Below are 19,155 nucleotides of genomic sequence, written 5' to 3' on the forward strand. Positions count from 1 at the left end.
AGTGCAGGTGTAATATGATTGTGACGGGACATTCTAATGAAAATGCGAGCTGTCGTGTTCTGGACATGTTGCTATTTGTCAAGTGTGCGGTTTGAAGTATCTTTTAACAAGGCATTACAGTAGTCTAACCATGAGGTAACCAAGGACTTGACATGTGTCTTAGATGGACTATACCAAACAGTAGTAGTTTTAATAATTTCATAAATTATTTCCTGCTTGAGGAACCATTTTAATGAGTTTTGAAAAAATGTTTAAGGGTGATATTACCCTCTTGCGGCATAAGATTAGGTTGAAGGCATATGTCCATTTTTGTTACACGGCTCCTTCGAGAAGAGAATAATATATAAAATTCAGTAACAACTTTAGGTTCAGGGATCATCCTAGGTGTTAGCCTCGGTCAGTAATGGATGATAGATGAATCTTTTTATTCTCTTTATATTTTTGTTGTTATACAGACTATAATTAGTGTTGGTAGAGATATAAAATACTTTTTTCAAAATATAAAGGTTTATATAATTTCTAAATAGGATAAAGAAGAAAGAAACCTTTTAAGACTTTAAGTAAACAGATGAGTTATACTGTACCTTATATACAAATAAGGAACACATCTTTCAAATTAACCTAGAAAAAGAAGAATGCTGAAAGGCCGTGCTCTACATTTCAAAGGGTCGTGCTCTACATTTTAAGTTTGCACTTGTAGATAATAGTGTTTATGCACGGTAGATACTTACGTTAAAAAAAGTTATTTTTTCATTTTCGAGATCCATCTGCTGACGCTGCATTTGTTCAACGAGAACAACATGGCATGGACAACAAAACATGGGATAATATTCATTCTAGCATAAAACTGCTGTTATTGTCACATTTCGGGGGTGTTTTAACAGGAGAGAAAACGTGTGTTAACAGAGAGATTCTCGCGCTCACGTGCTGTTATAACACCTTTTTATATATGCGAGTTCCATGGCAAAGCGTAAACGTCATTCGGTCCCAAAACGGATAATTCAAAACGAAATGACGTCAACGTAAAAAACAGCTCAGACATTCCCGCGCATTTCACGGAAATTTAAAGACGTTGAGGTAGGATGTATTCATTTATTAGTATTTTTTCCGCGTTTTATGCTAGAATAGCGTTAGCGAATGTTCATCTCGTGTTATAACATCTGCAGAATCCCTCAGGATACGTTGGTACCCTCGCCTTACGGACTCGGGCACCAACCAATCCCTCGGGATTCTGCAGACGTTATAACACGAAAAAACATGCGTTATCCCTACAATGTTGCAAAATATTTTTTAATAAATTATTCTAATCATGTTGTCTTTGGTTTGCAAATTGTACACTAATGCTCAGATAATTTACTGTATAAATATAATGCAGTAGCATTCTCTCTAGTAATGTCGATACTTATGTGTCAGAAATTTCATGTCCCATTTTGATACTTGTCTTGCTGTTTTCATGTTTGTTTAAACGACTTGGGTTCACAGAAAATTTAAAATAAACTTATTATACCCCCATCAAACATGTTTTGGGGGACGTATATAGGAGTCAGTTTTGTCGCGTCGCGTCGCGTCCCGTCCCGTTCCGAAATCTATATCTCATTTATTACTAAATGGATTTGATTCAAACTTAACAGATGTTCCACCTTATCACCCACATCAACATCATGTGACACAAGGTGCATAACTCTTACACCAATTTTTCATGAATCATGTCCCCTTTTACTTAGAATTTAAGGTTAATTTTGATGCATTTTCACTATATCTCAGTTATTACAAAATGGATTTGATTCAAACTTAAAATAGATATTCCACCTTATCACCCACATCATGTGACACAAGGTGCATAACTCTGACACCAATCTTTTATGAATTATACCTCTTTTACATAGAATTTAAGGTTAATTTTGATGCATTTTCACTATATCTCAGTTATTATTAAATGGATTTAATTCAAACTTAAAATAGATGTTCCACCTTATCACCCACATCATGTGACACAAGTTGCATAACTCTGACACCGATTTTTCATGAATTATGCCCCCTTTTACTTAGAATTTAAGGTTAATGTTGATGCATTTTCACTATATCTCAGCTATTACGAAATGCATTTGTTTCAAATTTGAATCAGTTGTTCCACCTTATCACCCACATCATATGACCCAAAGTGCATAACTCTTGCACCAATATTTCCTGAATTATGCCCCCTTTTTGCTTAGAATTATACTTATATAGTGTTTTGATACACTTTATCTGTACCTCTCTTATTATTTGATATTTTTAACACAGACTCAAGCTATTGTGCAATATTCATCCACCATTGGAGTCATTAAACACTCCAGCGACAGTTCTTGACAGATTTAAATGTTTTTGGTACACAGGTGTAACATCATATAATACAGGTAAAGTTCGACTTTGGCTACAAACCACCAATTTTATATGTAGTTATGGCCCCTTTCCAACACAAAATTTGCCGGACAATAACTCACAAAAAGCTTGACAGATTTAGATAGATTTTGGTACACATGTGTAATATCATAAAATACAGGTCAAGTTCGATTTAAAATATTGCACCTTCTTGTGGCCATATCTTCTCATGGTTGCCATTCTTCTGTGACAAGACCGTATTGTGGGGGTATTCGTCACTCCTGTGACAGTTCTAGTTTAATTTATCTTATAAATCATCACATATAAAAGTTATTGTCCTACCATATGATAGTTGCAAGGGAATTTCACAAAGAAAACAAGCACGTGCACATTAATCAGAAGAACTATGTATGTTTTCCGGTTTTACGGCTTTTAAAAAAATCAGTCATATAAACGACGGTTTGACCAGAAGAACACGGAGAAAACAGACGTAAGTCATTAGAGTAGATTTATCTCATGCTGTAGATATATCTTATTCTGTAGAAAAACGTTTTGAATCTTAAAGAAAAATTTAATAACCAAAACAAGGTCAGTAACAAAAATCCCGTGATGAAGATGGTTTCTCTCTAATTCTAAATCATTCTATCCTAATTTTGATCTGTCACAAACTATAGAAGAGAGCAATCAATTCAATGAACGTTAAAACACCATATAATCAGAGTTCGGTAATTTGACAAATCCTGCATTTGTCTCAGCAATTACTCTAGATTCTCTCTCACAATCGACTCTCAATTTTCTTAATTCATTCACGTTTCACTATTCATCCAATTAAGGGTAATACCATTGGAAAATCATTGAGTTTTATAACAGCTGAATGTGATACACATGAGAGCAAATAGGAAATATCTTTGTTAGCCCGAGACATCGACTTCTTTTAATTTCTACATGAAAGGAATATTCTGCTTAAATGCGAAGTTTAACATCATTTAAATCTTAATTTTGTTTCAGTTACTACCTGCGGTTGTGAGTATTTACATTAACTACATCCTACATAAGTATCCTTGAAAATTTATATACTGACTGTTTTAAGATGTGTTTTAAAATATCTGACACGAAAAATTCGAACGCGTAAACCGGAATTGTGATTCGCTATTAAAAAGGATCTGGTTTTCACAGAAAAGAATGAAGCCATTATTCATAACAGTCCAAATAATATTACTTTTCGCTATAATTCCGGAATGTTCCTTGTATGAAGTTCCTCAGAAAATATCAAGAAATATATCAGCAAGAAAACCCGCATTTCTGGGAAAGGCCACATGCATGTAAAATGAATTCGACAGACAGACCACCAAACCCTCAACCTTACAAACACGAAATATTCGAATTGCAACAGAGCAATAAACAGTATTGCACAAGTAGAATTGTGTTTGTGGAAAAAAGTTTTTTTAGTTGTACCTGTTTTGTTCCCCAGTGTAACTATTTGTTTCTCGGCACTATCCTGTCTATATAGGTGGCTCTGCTGATTGACATGATCCAATCAAGTGAATTATTGGGAGACTATCATTTCTCGGCGTTGTTTATTTCTAATTGGAAACGGACTCTAGAGGGGTTAATTTGTAAATAGTTTTCCCTTGTTACTGTGTCCATCAAAGCGTCTAGCCCTGTCATCTAATGCATTGTTTAATTTTGGGAGCTTTATAGAATTGCATTTCGCTCACCGTTTAACAGTTATCCACTCAACAAGCTGCAAATTTATAGCTTTCCTAGAATCATTTTGTCCTTTATGCTTTTTTATGTTCAAACAAAATTACTAAATCTGCGAATGGCTTTGCTGTGTTAAACAAACGATGTTTTACCTCAAAAACGTCAATATTAAGAAGCAGTCGAAACCGCAAAATTTAGGAGGGCGATGACCCCCAGACAACAAAAATGGAACATATTTTTATACCAGAAAATTATTGCTTTATTTCTTACGAAGGCGTTGAAACTTAGTTACTGACAGATTTTATGCTATGGAAACACATTAGAATTAGAATCTAGTTGTATCTACTATTTGTCCAGTGTTTGTAACGGGGTAAAGGAATTGTAAAGCGTAATATTTAACAATCGTTAAGTACGTATTCCTCCCAGGTTTATAGGTCAAGAACGTAGGAATGTTTTATTGTCGCGGCGGTCGGGGTTCGATTCCCGAGTTTTTCTTAATTTGGCATTTTAAGGTAGTTTAGAAATGAAAACTAATGTTCTAATGTTCACATATGTTCAAACTTCAGTTTTAAAGAAAATTCATTTTTAGACAAAAATCTTGAGGTCAGTGCCTTTAACACGTTATTATTTGGTGCATAGTTTAGATATAATTTCTTGAAATTATAACAACATTATTTATATTCCATAAGCTGTCAACGAAATGTGATATAGTCGTGCATGTATACATCTCAGCAACTAGTTTATTTGGTTGTTTTGGAGTTTGGTTGACAGTCGTTTTTCAACAGTATTTCAGACAAGTAGACTTACCAGTGTGTCTGGATTCTGTACAAGTATTAATCTGTTCTCCGCAAGTAACTGCCGGCTACTCCAAATGAAGAGGTGGAGGACCAAATGACTTTAGGCACAATACTTCTATCAAATCATCAGCGAACATAAGCCTCGCTAGGGTATCGAACTCACGGTCCCGTAATGTGAGGATCTGCGCTCTCTTTATCGAGCTAAGTGGGCGAGTTCGCAGATAGCAGTATCACAAGACTGTTTATATAGATAAGCATATTAACAAAGATTGCACAGAAAAGTTTTGTCAAATGAGATCAATAAGAGCTAACATCTGTTGTACATTCATTTAAATATGTTCTTAATTGTTGCCATTAACGTGAAACTACATAGGTGTAAAATCAATTAAAGATTGAGCATATGGGAAATGGGAGTCAGTTATACTAAGCTGTTGTATAATGAAGACTTTATCACTCCAATTCTTCGATATTGAAAGAAAAGTCAATAATCAACACATAAAGAAAACTAATATAATTTCTGTAATACTTCTGAAACGTCATTTCAAGATTATATGAACTATCACAACAGCAGTCTAAGAGTGTTTTGTGATGACCGTAAAAGTCTCTTTGTACATGAACTCAGTGTTATTATATTTTCTGGTCCTATGGGATGATTTGTTTGAACCTGTATATGCAGCCCGTCTGGGCGAATCATGTAAGGCATTTAAGCACCTGGTATCCGGCAATATTCAGGGGAAGGATGCAGTCATGACTGCTCGTTTCCTTATTTTCCTGATTTGTGCATTCCATTCTCTGACCACCACCATCCACAATATCGTGTATACTGTTCATCCAATCTGACTAAAGTACATCTCCTATTACGCTACGCATAGGATCTGAGAACGACCTATTCATAGCCTCGTTCTGACGACCCTTTCCCTGGCCAATCAGAGCTTAACTTACAATATTTTGCAAATATACCTGTATCCTTGACTTTTGATATTTACAATTCTTATGTCAAAATGTATCAGATAGCCTGTTAGCTCAATCGGTAGGCTACTTGCTTTGTAAGCGAGGGGTCCCGGGTTCGAGCCCTGGAATGACTGCACATTTTTCTTACTCTTGAAATTGGAACAAGTCGTCTGATTGGTTAAAATAAAAATAGCAATACTGGAAATCCAGAATATACGGAAAGTGTATGTGAATGGGTCGTTCTCAGATCTTCGTTTAGAAGATCAAGTACTTAAGTCAGATTGACTGTTCATCCTTCCCACTCATGAGTTCTCAGACATTGTAAGTTTCACGAAAAGTCATTCTTATATACATTTATAAAAAAGTATTCCCGTACTTTCTCACATAAGAGTTTTTAGGGTTTTGGTGCGAGGATTACAAATAACATTTATTCTTTTACCACTTGTGCATAATTTTATCCTGTCTTAATCTCTCTTCATTGTACTTTATATTGATTATGCCACTAAGAATTGATTTGTTTATAATACATTATTTTGATTCCTGTCTTTCACTTCACTGTCTATGCTACGCACCTAGAATGAATAATTTTTACGTTATCATGTTAGAGGACCATATGTTAGACTGGCTATAGCCAAATATGTTATCCTCTTTAAATAAAGTTATTATTATCATTATTATCATTATCATATCACGAAGTCAATTTCAGGTGTTCCAGGTAAGTCGGTAATAGAGTGCACGAGGGCTGTTACACAATACAATATCTCAAAGAAAAGAATTAACCAACCCAAATCTGCTATTACGCCTTTTGTTTGTGATCTGTGCTTCCAGGAGATCTTCTGTAGATTATGTATTTACTGAAACACGAGTTTTATATTTCAAAATGCATTGATAAGAAACATTAATCTAGATTATTTTCTGTGAATATCGGGAATAGTCATCCATGCTAAATTCTGAAAAAGTAAAGAATGTTAGAATGCCATAATTATAAACAATATTTTTATAACTTGAAGTTTCATACTCATACTCATTTGATTTTTCTTTGAGACCGGTGGTTCATTGCATTACCTACATATGCTTGAAGCCATATACACTGCATCCCTAATATTTAGAAGTATACCGGATAAGTCTATGCTGCATTATTATCATTTTCCAAAAAAAAAAAAAAAAAAAAAAAATGGAATGTATATTCAGACTGTTCTTATTTAGATTTTATTATTTTTTATGTTTAAAAAAATAGTTAATGTGATAAAAATTATGGCGTCGCCTTTTATTTCTTAAAACATTATGAGATAGAAAACATTTTAGTATGGCTGTTCCTATTTGTATTTTTTTTTAATCTCTCGTTAGTAAATGAATTTTTTATTGTTGAAAAGGTATAATTGGAATATTTCTTTTTTTCTCTTTTTTTCGGGTTAAACGTTGCAACAATTAATATGGATCATATGGCGTCTTTTACATGATAGAGGAATACCCCTGTTCCCCATCTAAATATTGTTTCGGGTATGAGATGACACCTGGTTAGAACCATCAACTTTCAACACTCGGCATGGTGGACCCCAATGTATTTATATGTTTAGAGGAGCAACACAGGATTATACAGAGAATATATAACAAGATAATTATTTTGCCAATTTTAGGTGTTATATTATATCAGGGATTTCTATAGCGTTATTTTCATGACAAAGGCAGCCTTTCAGGTCGCAAATTCATCCTCCACCAGTACAGACGCAGATCAACCTGACCAGAGGGATAGAGCAAGAGAAAGATCCCCACAACAGAAAAAGGGAAAAGTCTTTTAGATACAGACAAGCCCGGCTACGTTACCCTGACGCATAACGAATGGGCAATCTGGTTTTTAAACGTGCTCAGTATAAAAGGACCGAAACATGCGAAGCCGACTTTCCTAGGAATAGCCAGTACTGACTACTGGAGACCGGGATTCGAACCCCGGACAGTCGAGCGACTGCTGCGTGTTACCACTAGACCAACGGGTCACAAATACAAAGGATCAATTTTATCTGCATTTGTGTTGTAACACGATTCAAGAACATCTAGCCTTTAATGGCGAAGATGGGTTTTTTAACGCCTCTTGTATGTAACATACAGTGTAGTTACATGCTTGAAATTATTCAATGAGTTTTACTGTTTCCTTTTGAAAAATAAAACTTTATCCAAAGTAATAGGCTAACAATGTTTAGTCTGACTAAAGCAAATACTAAAGTCACGCAATAATTCAATGTAATCAGTTGTAGGGGGTGCGCCTCGACCCCTACATTGCCTATGACGGGGCAAATAAACGGGGTCAACCCTTAATGGGGGCTTCAATGTCGGATCAGACAAATAATGTGCAAGGTATAATAATATTGCAAATACACTCAGCAAAAGTTCCAATTCTACACTTTTGAAATATGGATGTTGTTCATGCTATAGCCGGTAATATATCTATATGTCATCTGCTAAGTACCTGCGTATCGTACTACAGATAACAGTGCAAGTGCATTACGTGCTTTTTCATGTTTGGATATCTATCGGTCGCTCAACACGGTCCAAAATATGTGTATTTGAAATCTGTGTGATCAGTTCACGGTGAAAAACATAAAAGTTTCCTGTTTTCACAAGTATGAGAAAGGGTGCGCTGTCGGAATGGTCCAGAGTGGCATATCAAACCGAGAGGTACACGCTTAAACAACATGTTTTATATGAAATGATATTCGAAAACTAGTTGAAACGAAAATAACATTCGTGTGCTACCGTGGTGTTCAAAGTCTCCTGACTTGAACCCAATTGAACAGCTGTGGGATGAACTTGGGCGAAGAGTCTGAGACATGTTCCTCATAATCTCAATGAACAACAAATGCTGTTATAAGAACAAGGAATGCTATTCCACAGGGGCGTATCCGACCGTTCAATCGATTCATGCGTTCCAGGTATACAACCGTTATTAATTCTGTCAGAGGGCACACGAGGTTTTAAGATATCGGATTGTTTGACCTTTCATTTTGGTGCTGTTCAAATTGTTCACGCTTCAATGAATTTGCCATTTTACCCAATTGTTTAATCAATTATTTTTATCAAACATTTGATCTATATAGTTTCCAAATTTTGTCGCAATATGTCCAAAGGTTAGCGAGATATATCCAAAATTGTAGGTGTTGAGTTAGAACATTTGCTGAGTATATACTGTGTATCAATAACATTTGTAAGCGTTTGCTCACCGGAATCATCAGCACGATGATATGCGTCAACATATAAACACGCTTTTCATATGGAGACTGCTTAATTAAACCGTACAATATCTCCTATATGCATAGTACAATAAAGATAAACGTATAAGAAGTCCTTATAATAGGTTCATGTCCCCTTCCTGTTGATTAATTATGGCAAGTTTATTTTCATTTGGATGGAACTAAAGAAGGAATTGAGTACTGAATATTATCATGTAGTTGTTATATTTCAAAGCCTAAAAATGATATGAAAGTCCCGACAATATGTGCATAGTCCAGTTCATAATGTATATTAAGTTTCATTTTAGTTGGATGTTGAGTACACAAAAAAGTGTGTCGGACGGACTGGTGGACAGTTCAAACACTATATGCCTCCCGGGTCTTCGACACTGGCGGCATAAAAAGCGCGTTGTTCGTCCGAATGGAAATATGCATTGATTCTTGTTACTTATTACAGTGGTTATGCTCTCGAATTAGAGTCTGTGTAATTTCAAATTTTACCTATTCTAACAAGTTTATGGCTTTATTTCTATAAAGCTTTCAAAAAGTCTTAACGTAAGTGAGAAAAAATATGTTATTAAGTTAAAAATTAAACTTTGTTACAATATTAAATATTATAAAACTAAAATTAGAGTAAAATGCTATGAATGTAAATAAATCCCAAGAAAGAATTACAAAACATAAAATATCCAGTATTTACGATACTGAGAAAGGTCAATGAACATGTAGTGCCCGCACTTTCCTTGGATTTCCAATAAACTATTTTTCTTTACTAAATAGTATCGTACATACAAATCATACACGCATTAATATCTGGATTTTTCCAGCAATTTCCTATGTCCTCGGTGACATTTACTATCACTTTCTGAGATAATCATTTAATAACTATAGATGTATATGAAGCTTTGATGATTGATACCTCTCTTACATACAGGTAGCAATTACCTCCAGCAATTAGCTAGGTGTGTGGTCGTAAGAAGCCTAAATGAGGGCATAGACGCTCTGCCCTTCTAAACTCCCTTTAATGACTTTATGAAAAATGGTCAGTGCATTCTAGGAACAGGTGAAAGATTGCCAGTAAAATAAAGAGTACATGACCTTAAGGTGGGAATTAGTCCATTCGATCACGTCACTAAACATAAATATAGTGAATGTATCAAATATAGACATTTTGTACAGTTACTAAATCTATTTTGATTGTGTGAAATATATTTCAACAGATTACACCATCCTGAACATATACCAGCGATGGCTTATGTTACATGTTTTGAGGACAGATTTAAGAATTCTAATGAAATTGTATCTTATTCATGTTGTTTAGGACAAAAAGTAAGCATTTTACAAGATTCTCAAACTGTTGTGGATAAGCATATCTTTACAAATTCTATATCGGTAGTTCCAATGCATAGAAATTTAGGAGTCCACGATAAACATGAAACGTTTGAAACATACCGTATTATTTATTTCACTTTAATTACATGTACCAATATCAATATACACTAGACAGATATACAGTTCAAAATTATCGACAGAAAGATATTAGCAAAGTACATTGAATGCACCTAACAGTGTCATTAAAAGTGAGTTTCTTTGGGAAAATACTAGCATTAAAACCAAGATAGGCTGTATCTTTATGTAAAACTGGAAGAATATTTAGTAAGTTTGCAGCAATATAAGGTTTATCTTCGATGAATCATGATTTAAAAATTGCAGATTTTAATCTAAGTTTTATCTGATTTTAAGACTATATTTTCACTTTACTGCATATATCATATAATACTTGGTTTTAACTTTAAAGACATTTCCTTTATAACCAACAAGATAGGAGAAATATCCTACAGCAAAAAATACGTTCCAAGAACGCTGCTACCTCAAACAGCGCTATTGTTACAACGACCCTGCTGGGATTTACAGAAAACTGATCGCTAAGGATTACTTAGGTAACAGGGTACACTTCGAATTTTGGCCCCCGTCAATATTTGTTATAATTAGAACTCCGTGATTTTGGATGTCTGAAATTAAGGTGAGAGATAATGATTGTTAATTCTTTAGAAAATTTAAACAGCCGATAACGTTACATGCAAAATTCTGATGTAAGTTTTAAAACTAACTGCAGCTAGCTTTGTATGAATCGGTGAGTCACCTTGACGCGGGAAATTCAAATCACGAAAGGGTTCCGTGCTTGTTGATTGATACTCAGGATCTTTTTCGCTATTTTGTGATAATGCTCGATGCCCCCTCCCCTCCCCGCCCCCCTCCGATTTCGTTTATATCCTGCAGTTCAGTAGGGACTATTAAATTGAGAAATGCAATAAAATTGGGCATTGTTCCTGCAGCGGGATCATTGCAGGCTGTTCAACAAGTGCAAAATTGATGATTTTGGCATGCTATTTTTAATTGAATATGTAAAACTATCGTTTTGATAACTTTCTGTATTCTTGTATGTGTCCTGATCTTGCCATTAATTAAAAGCTCAAAAGATGCACGCAATTTATAAAATGGCCACCATGATTCTGCTCATTAGGGAAGTGCAATATTGCGACTCGCTACTGGCCGTGCCCAAAATTTTCGAATCTAAGTGTACCCTGCTACCTTAGTATTTTGATATTTAATAAATGAACGTTGAATAAAACTCCAAAATGAAATCAGGAATAAGTGTGCGTTCGATATCGAAATGATAGACTATATGTTAATTGCATTTCATTTAGAGCAGATTTTCACGAAGTAATGACAACCTGTCAAGAGACACTTTGTAAGTATTCTGGAAAAGGGAAGCAACAACCATAAATATAGTACAAACAACACCGTAGTATTCTCCCTTGTATCATCCTGCGGGATTCATAAAAACGCTCATTTACACATCTAAATTTGATAACACATGTTAAACGTATATTGGCAATTAAGTATATACACACTAAGATTTTAATGAATGCATAATTATATTTGATGTTACACAGTTTTTGCCTTTCTGTTAGTTAAAATGGTAAAAAATAACATTAAAAAATTGTTTAATTAGGCCAGGCAAAACCCTCCAAAGTTTGTACAAAGTATTTGTTCTAAGATAACAGAATGAATTTAATTTCTATATCAATGACTTGACGGTATAAATAAATTTATACCACTTTGCAGAGAGCGAATGCTTAATTATGTCGTCGTTTGCTCGTCACTGTTCTGCCAAAATAAGTGGCGCTTCTGACTTGCATGATCCATAGTAGGAAACTATTTAGAAACAATAATTTCCTGCCGTTGTTTGTTTCTGATTGGAAACAGTCTCTGGAGAGGTTAATTTATAAATGGTTCCCCTAGTTATCGCGTCTATCAAAGTGACTAGTGTCAGTACGTAACTGCAGTGCCTTCATTTGATTGAAATACCGAACTTTTTGATCGCTGTATGGATAGATATTTGTTTAATGAACTAGGCTATGCATGGTATCCTAATATTCATAAGTGTTTGTCCATTGATATCGTTAAATATACTTTGTTACCTGCAGATCATTAAAACAGTTTTATAAACATAGAATTATAACCATCTTACACTGTAGAAACAAAGTCTTGTCTAAACTTACCTTAATATTGCAAGTATTATGCATATTACTGCTTTAATTTAATAATATATTAGGACATTGAACACATCGTCTTGGCCTTATATATGTCACTGTAAATTTGTAACTAGATATTTGTACCGATATTTCTCAATATTTTTTCATGCAAATCATGTATAATTACCATCACGGAAATTTATTTTGTTTCGCGTCTGTAACCAATCAAATCACGCGACTGTAACTCTTTCATGTAAGTAGACATTGTGCATTTTATTCGACTTGGCGGGGCGGAGTTAATCTCTGACTTAAAGAAATAATGGTAAGCGAAATAGGCAATCTGACTCAAGTATTCGATCTTCTAAACAAAGATCTGAAGCTGACATATTCCTATTTATCTTCTGTATATTTGGATTTTCCGATATTGTTATTTTTATTTTCGCAAATCTATTTTTATTCGAACACAATCAGACGACTCGTTTCAACAAGCATTTGACTGAACCATCAACTTAGCGTCGAATGTCAAGGGTGAGTATAATGTGCAGTCAGACCGGAGCTCGGACCCGGAACCCCTCGCTTACAGGGCGAGTGTTTTATCGACCGAGCTAACCGGCTGCCTGACACATATTCTCCCCTTACGTGACTTAGTCCGTATCGTGACATATGATACAGGGCGCAGTCATGATGCGGTCGTCGTAATAACATGAAAACCCAGGCTAAATATAGATTTTTTAAACTTCTACTTCCACTTTCAAAATGTTGAAAGAAAGGCTCCGATTGGCTAGCGGAAGGTCGTCAGAACGAGTCTATCAATAGCACGTCTTCGGATCCAAAGCTTAGCGTGAATTGGAGATGTACTTTAGTCAGTAACCAATGACTAAAATTCAACGCTACATCGATTACAATGTAAGGTACCGGTAGATGGCTACTGAATAAGAAATCAGGATGCCGACTATATTACACATCCTGCACAATAATGCAGCGGACCGTCGCGAAACCCCGCCCTGCCAGGTCGATTAAAATGCACAATAGTCTAATACAAAGAAATTCTCGTGCAGAACTACTTTTGTAGCCTCTCTGTACTTGTGAAAATATTCTAATTTGTATGACTCTCTTTTTTGTTGTCAAAGGATTAGAAGTGTCTACAAAAATACCAATTTGTAATTTTATTCTTCAAAACTGTGATGGTGAAGAAGCTTTTTGATAAAATTGTCTTACTTATATATATATTTACTATTAGTTATCTATAAACATATTTGACAGTATTATCTAAATATATTGTTAAGTATTTTCATGTATGTGCACATTGTGATTAGGACAAATAAGGTTTTTCTGTTTGTTAGCCAAAGGCACATAATTGTGTTGATATAACTGAAATAAATGTAGAAATCTTTTTTCTATGATCTAACAATAATGAATTATCTTATGGAAAGTAATGAAACCCGATTAACTTTACACATCTCTTGCATTATTAGGTTATAATTATGAAATTGCATTAATGTGAGGAAGTGATCAGGTATTAGTATGTTTGTGTTTCTTATAAGAAAGGTTGAGGTCATTTCAATTTAATGTTAAAATCAAATGTATAGCTTTCATGCTTTCATGTAGATAATAAAATAATTGTTAGGGGACGATCTTTAGTAAAACGGGGATGTAGGCTGGCAGAACATAATATTCTAGCTCCAACACCACAAAAGACAAAAGGTATGGCCTTAGTTTCAACTTAATAAAATGTTGATCTCAGTAAATAAGTACGTACATAAGTAGGTAAGTAATCATTTTAGGCTACACATTGGGTGTCCCTATCTACCATGTGGGCCCAGAATCCAAATCAATATCAGAAATAATCTTAGAATCTCAAAAAATATATAATTTAGTTTCAATTCAAGAATACAAAAAATAAAACAAAAAGCTTGCATCGATGGCAAAATATATTAGTAACTCATCGTTTTTTGACAAGTGAGTACATTTATTGACTCTATTAAGTCAACTCGACAACACGAGGACACGACAAATTATCTTTATTTATCATTACTATTTCTTGTTTCGTAATATATATCTGAATGTTAAACTAGACGGCGAAACAATTTGTAGTGTTGGCGTGGTTTACAAACACTAAATATCAACTGGCGCAAAGAACACGGTAGCCTTGAAATTTCATATTCAAATATGTTCTGTAGAGAATGTTTCCTGAACTTCTTAATAATATCAGAAAGCAGATCTATACTTGACATTATGTAGCATTTATATGATTAATTGCGTTATAGAATGTGTTATGAAAACGTGGACTATACATTCTAACTCAAGTTTGCCTATCTATATCACAATACCTGCTGATATCCGATAAAGTTCGCTTTCTATGCAAGTGTATTTATTTCAGATTTGTTTCGATTCAAATGCACCTCAAATACGCAAGAACAAAATATATACAGATGCGTAAGTATAATTCTTTCGTGTACTCTTCAGAATAATAAAAATTGTGAAGTAAGGTGAACGTTGCGTGTTACATTATTTGGCGGCGAATAAAAGATGCTAAAAGAAGTATAAGAAATTGTATATAAGATATCAATGTATATGTCATCAGATTAAATATGCTGCAATATTCCTAAATATATGATAATAATACGCATAGTGCATACAACATCATGCAATGTCCGCGAGGTCATAACATTATATTATGTATTGCGTTTGTGAATCATATAACCTACTTATTTCATCAAAAACGTTATCAATTTAGCACTCCTTTGATGACATTTCTAGAATTATAAAGTACAAGTTTGTAAAATTGCCATATTTAGTAAAAAGTATTTATTTGCATATTTACTAAAACATTGAAAAGGTCCCAAAGCCCATTGCTTTAAAACAAGCCCTTTTCAAAACCTCATTTTCCTGCTTCTAAATCCTTTGAATAACATCATATGTTGTCTTGTCATCCGTAGAGCTTCGCATTAAATCTGTATATAGCACTGAAGGGTTATCCTTGTTTTCACTTGAACCACTGTCGTTTCTGATTGTACCCCCTTCTGCTACATTTATGTATGTCCTGAAATTCAATCTGTTCTGTTTTGTTTTTTACAACACTAACATACACAACAACATACTTAACTGATAAAACGGAACGGTAAAAAAAAGAAAATTTGGAGCACAATCTTGTAATGGTCAGAAAATTATGAAAAGAGATCTCATTGGGAGGCGTATACGCCTTTTTGTCCTACGCATTTCACAGTTAGCCGGTCTTCAGCTCTTTACACGAGTCAGTGTAAATAGATAATTCTCCGCTGAGATAAGCTCTAATATAAAAAAAAGAAAACCCTATTGAGTAAATTCAAAGATATACATAGGGTCAATCCTAGGTATCAGTATATATGACAATATGCTCAATATCATGTCTGAAGTCAAAAAATCAGGAACATAACATTGAAAGGGACAGGACTAGGCAATTTGCAAGGAAAAGTATCTACTCCCTCCGTTCGTTTCGAAAAAGCATCATAGAGTCTCATGCTTGAGTAGTCGCCAAACACCAACAAATAAGAAAAGGACTAACTGCAAGAGGAGTCAACCACCAAAATTATGATATTTGCATTGAATTCTCCTTCAATATATTTTCTAACAGATACTACACATATTTGACTAAGATTAATACCATCATGTTCAATTTCCGTATTTCATTAATTGCATCCAAATAGTATACGGGCTGTGCAATAACAAGTTTAAAAAGTGCTTTAAAGTTTTTGTTGTATTTCTTTAAAAGTTCAGACTATCTGTTTTAAATTCAGTGAATTGTGATAGCGGTAACTTGATCGTAAAAACTCTTTGTAACATTTGTTTTCACTAAGACATTTCAAAGCTGCTTGGTAGAAACAGTATTTAAGTGTTGATATTTCTAATGAAAATATAAGAGTCTTTTCTGATACTTATCTATAAACACTGCCTTATTACGCAAATAAAACACTTTAAGTCCGAAAAGAAATCTCGCTGAAAATAAAAAAAAGTCCTGTAGCGACATGTAAAAGAAGTGTATGATTGCAAACATGATAAGAAGGAGTCCCTCATTAAGTGAATGTCTCGGCAAAGCAAAATAAAGTATTTATGTGCTAAATATGTAATACTACTATGATTTGTAAATATGCTTACGCTTGTTTAGTCGACCCTTCCTTTGACTGGGTTCCTGAAAAAATATAAGCATACGGTTTAAATACACAGTGCTCTCACATCCTTGCGGTATTTCTTGACATGACCATTAGAGTCAATTAGCCATTAATTTTGAGAATTATACATTAGAATATCATCAGTAACTGCATCGTTGAAAATAAAAATGCATGCATGCACATGTACCTGTATTTGATGTCTTCCTTTTCAGTGCAATGGTAATAAATGTTGAATAGACAGTCAATACTGCACTCAGTATGCCAAAAAATATTCCGACGATTAGTCCAGTCTTATCCGTTTCTACTGTGCATTTAACGGCGTCATTTTCTTCTTTCTGCTCATCTTCTAAATAAACAAAGATACTAAATCGTACAAAATTACAGTTCCGTCAAACACAGTCAATATTAAAATTGATTAGTGAACATTCTAATAAGTATTTCCTGACAAGATTGTACCTGAGAAACAACCCTATGATACATGCGGATTTATTTTCGCAGTAAAATCAAATGTAATTTTTTTATTGTTATACCTGAATTTGTTTTTAAAAGCACAAGTCGAAAAGTTGATATGGAGAACTTACAGATTTTTTTGACATCAATTATTCAGGCTCGGCAGATATGGGCGGAAGGAATTCTGTTCTCTCACCACTTTCAGCCCATATTTACCTCGGTCTGATGACATTGATAGCAAAACAACAGTAGCCTATTATTCTTGATTAAGCTCCTCAGATATGTTTACATCAGTTTCCTTCCAGATCGAATTTTATTACAGAGTCAAGTTTCAGTTTTGCATGGATTTTTTTCTAAACATATTATTTAATCTCAACTAGTAATTTAACTATGCCTGTCTCAACTGTCATCACTGCTTAATGTACCCATTGTATGTTTACATCATCATACATGGATCGATTCTTGGAAAGGATAATAATTCACTTGATACTATACTTATTCTTGATTAATGCTTAATAAAAGCCATCTATTTTATTAAGGAGAAACAAAAGTGTTTATTTTAATAATAATCCTCGGAACGGTGTATATTTAGTGAATTTTAAAATCTTTTTGTTAGTTTTTATAAGAATATTAGAAAGACAATAAACATTGCCCAAGTTGAATTCAAGATGGATGCCATATTGATTAGTAAAAATTAATTAATTTATTTTTATTTTGCTTCAGAAGTTAATTTTACAAAATAAGTGATGTGGACATATGTTATTCTAGGCAGGTTGTATTAGGTTCGTGGTAAATAGAATAACAGACTACTGTCTTTTGATAGGCATGTCATCAGGCTCGGCAGATATGGGCTGAGGGTTCGGTTCAGTGCCCATAGTAACCTCGGCCTGATTACATTGATATCAAAGTTATTCTCTATGTATAAAACCGTTGCACATCGTATCGTATTGTCGCTCATCCGGTCTCATCTTTGTGTATTCAGTTACATACCATACAAATATAACAGTATCCTGTACGGAATTAATTTGACGTTTGGAGATTTTCTTGATATATAATCTCACCTAAGCTTAAAAAGGCATAAAACTAACTCCTACACAGATAGGAATCCTGCTGGTCAGAACTTACAGAACCATAATCATCCGCGGGATATTTGTCATTATTTAATCTGGTTAGAGCACATATGACTGGGACATATACCAATACTATACACTGCCATATAGATATAGAAAATGAAGAAGAAGAATTATAATGATAATGTCAAGGTCACACTTAGGGGTTAAAGGCCATATGAGTGTGTTTCGTGTCCTCTCTGTAACTCTTGAACTGCTTGAAAGATTTCAAAGAAACTTGGCACATGTGATAGTTTACTGTTATGCGCCAGGTGTAGGCTGCATTTTTTGAGCTCCTGTATTTTTTTGTGATTTAAAGACAGATATACTTGTTTTACAATCTTGAAATTTGTATATGTGTTCAATGATGTGACCATGATTGGATTTATGTTCGTTTTATGTGGATTGAATTAGTGGTTATCCAGCTATTTGGATTTTAATTACAGTTTTAGACATTTATATTTTAAATTTTCATCTCAGTACACTTGCCCTGGAGCAATCATGACTGTGAGTGAACACTTGTCATGGATTACCTATGACAGGTCCATGTTTTTCAATGTAAAACAATCAGTGACTGCCTGGGGTATTAAACCTGATCCTTTTGTATTGACACAGCTAAAACATCTCGGGATTTTGCAATATAGAAAATATAGAGGGAAAAGGGGCGGTCAAAATACTGTAAGAAGGGTATGGGACGATAACCAAGGAGTGAACCAGAAGCATCTCCGATCGTTGCCGCAGCTAATATCAACTGTCTCCCTGCCGAAACGATTTCAAAATCTGAACAACAATTCTACAAATGTCCAGAATATTATTAAGATCAATTATGAAAGTCGTCCATTGGTCAAGTCACAGAGAAACATTAAAGTGTG

The 19,155-nt window shown here is 34.2% G+C and overlaps 1 protein-coding gene across 1 annotated transcript in view; it reads right to left on the reverse strand.

Annotated features, from left to right (window-relative positions):
* Positions 1–15,054: 15,054 nt before the first annotated feature.
* LOC128546260 (multiple epidermal growth factor-like domains protein 10) overlaps positions 15,055–19,155 on the reverse strand; it is a 51,262-nt gene continuing 47,161 nt past the window's right edge. Inside the window, exons 5-7 of the mRNA XM_053516556.1 lie at positions 16,912–17,070; positions 16,711–16,744; positions 15,055–15,619 (exon numbers count right to left, since the gene is read on the reverse strand). Coding sequence (XP_053372531.1) covers positions 15,472–15,619; positions 16,711–16,744; positions 16,912–17,070 — 341 coding nt within the window. The 3' untranslated portion in view covers positions 15,055–15,471. The remainder of the gene's footprint in view (positions 15,620–16,710; positions 16,745–16,911; positions 17,071–19,155) is intronic.

Source organism: Mercenaria mercenaria, chromosome 10 (assembly GCF_021730395.1).
Source record: "Mercenaria mercenaria strain notata chromosome 10, MADL_Memer_1, whole genome shotgun sequence".
Classification (NCBI taxonomy): Eukaryota; Metazoa; Mollusca; class Bivalvia; order Venerida; family Veneridae; genus Mercenaria; species Mercenaria mercenaria.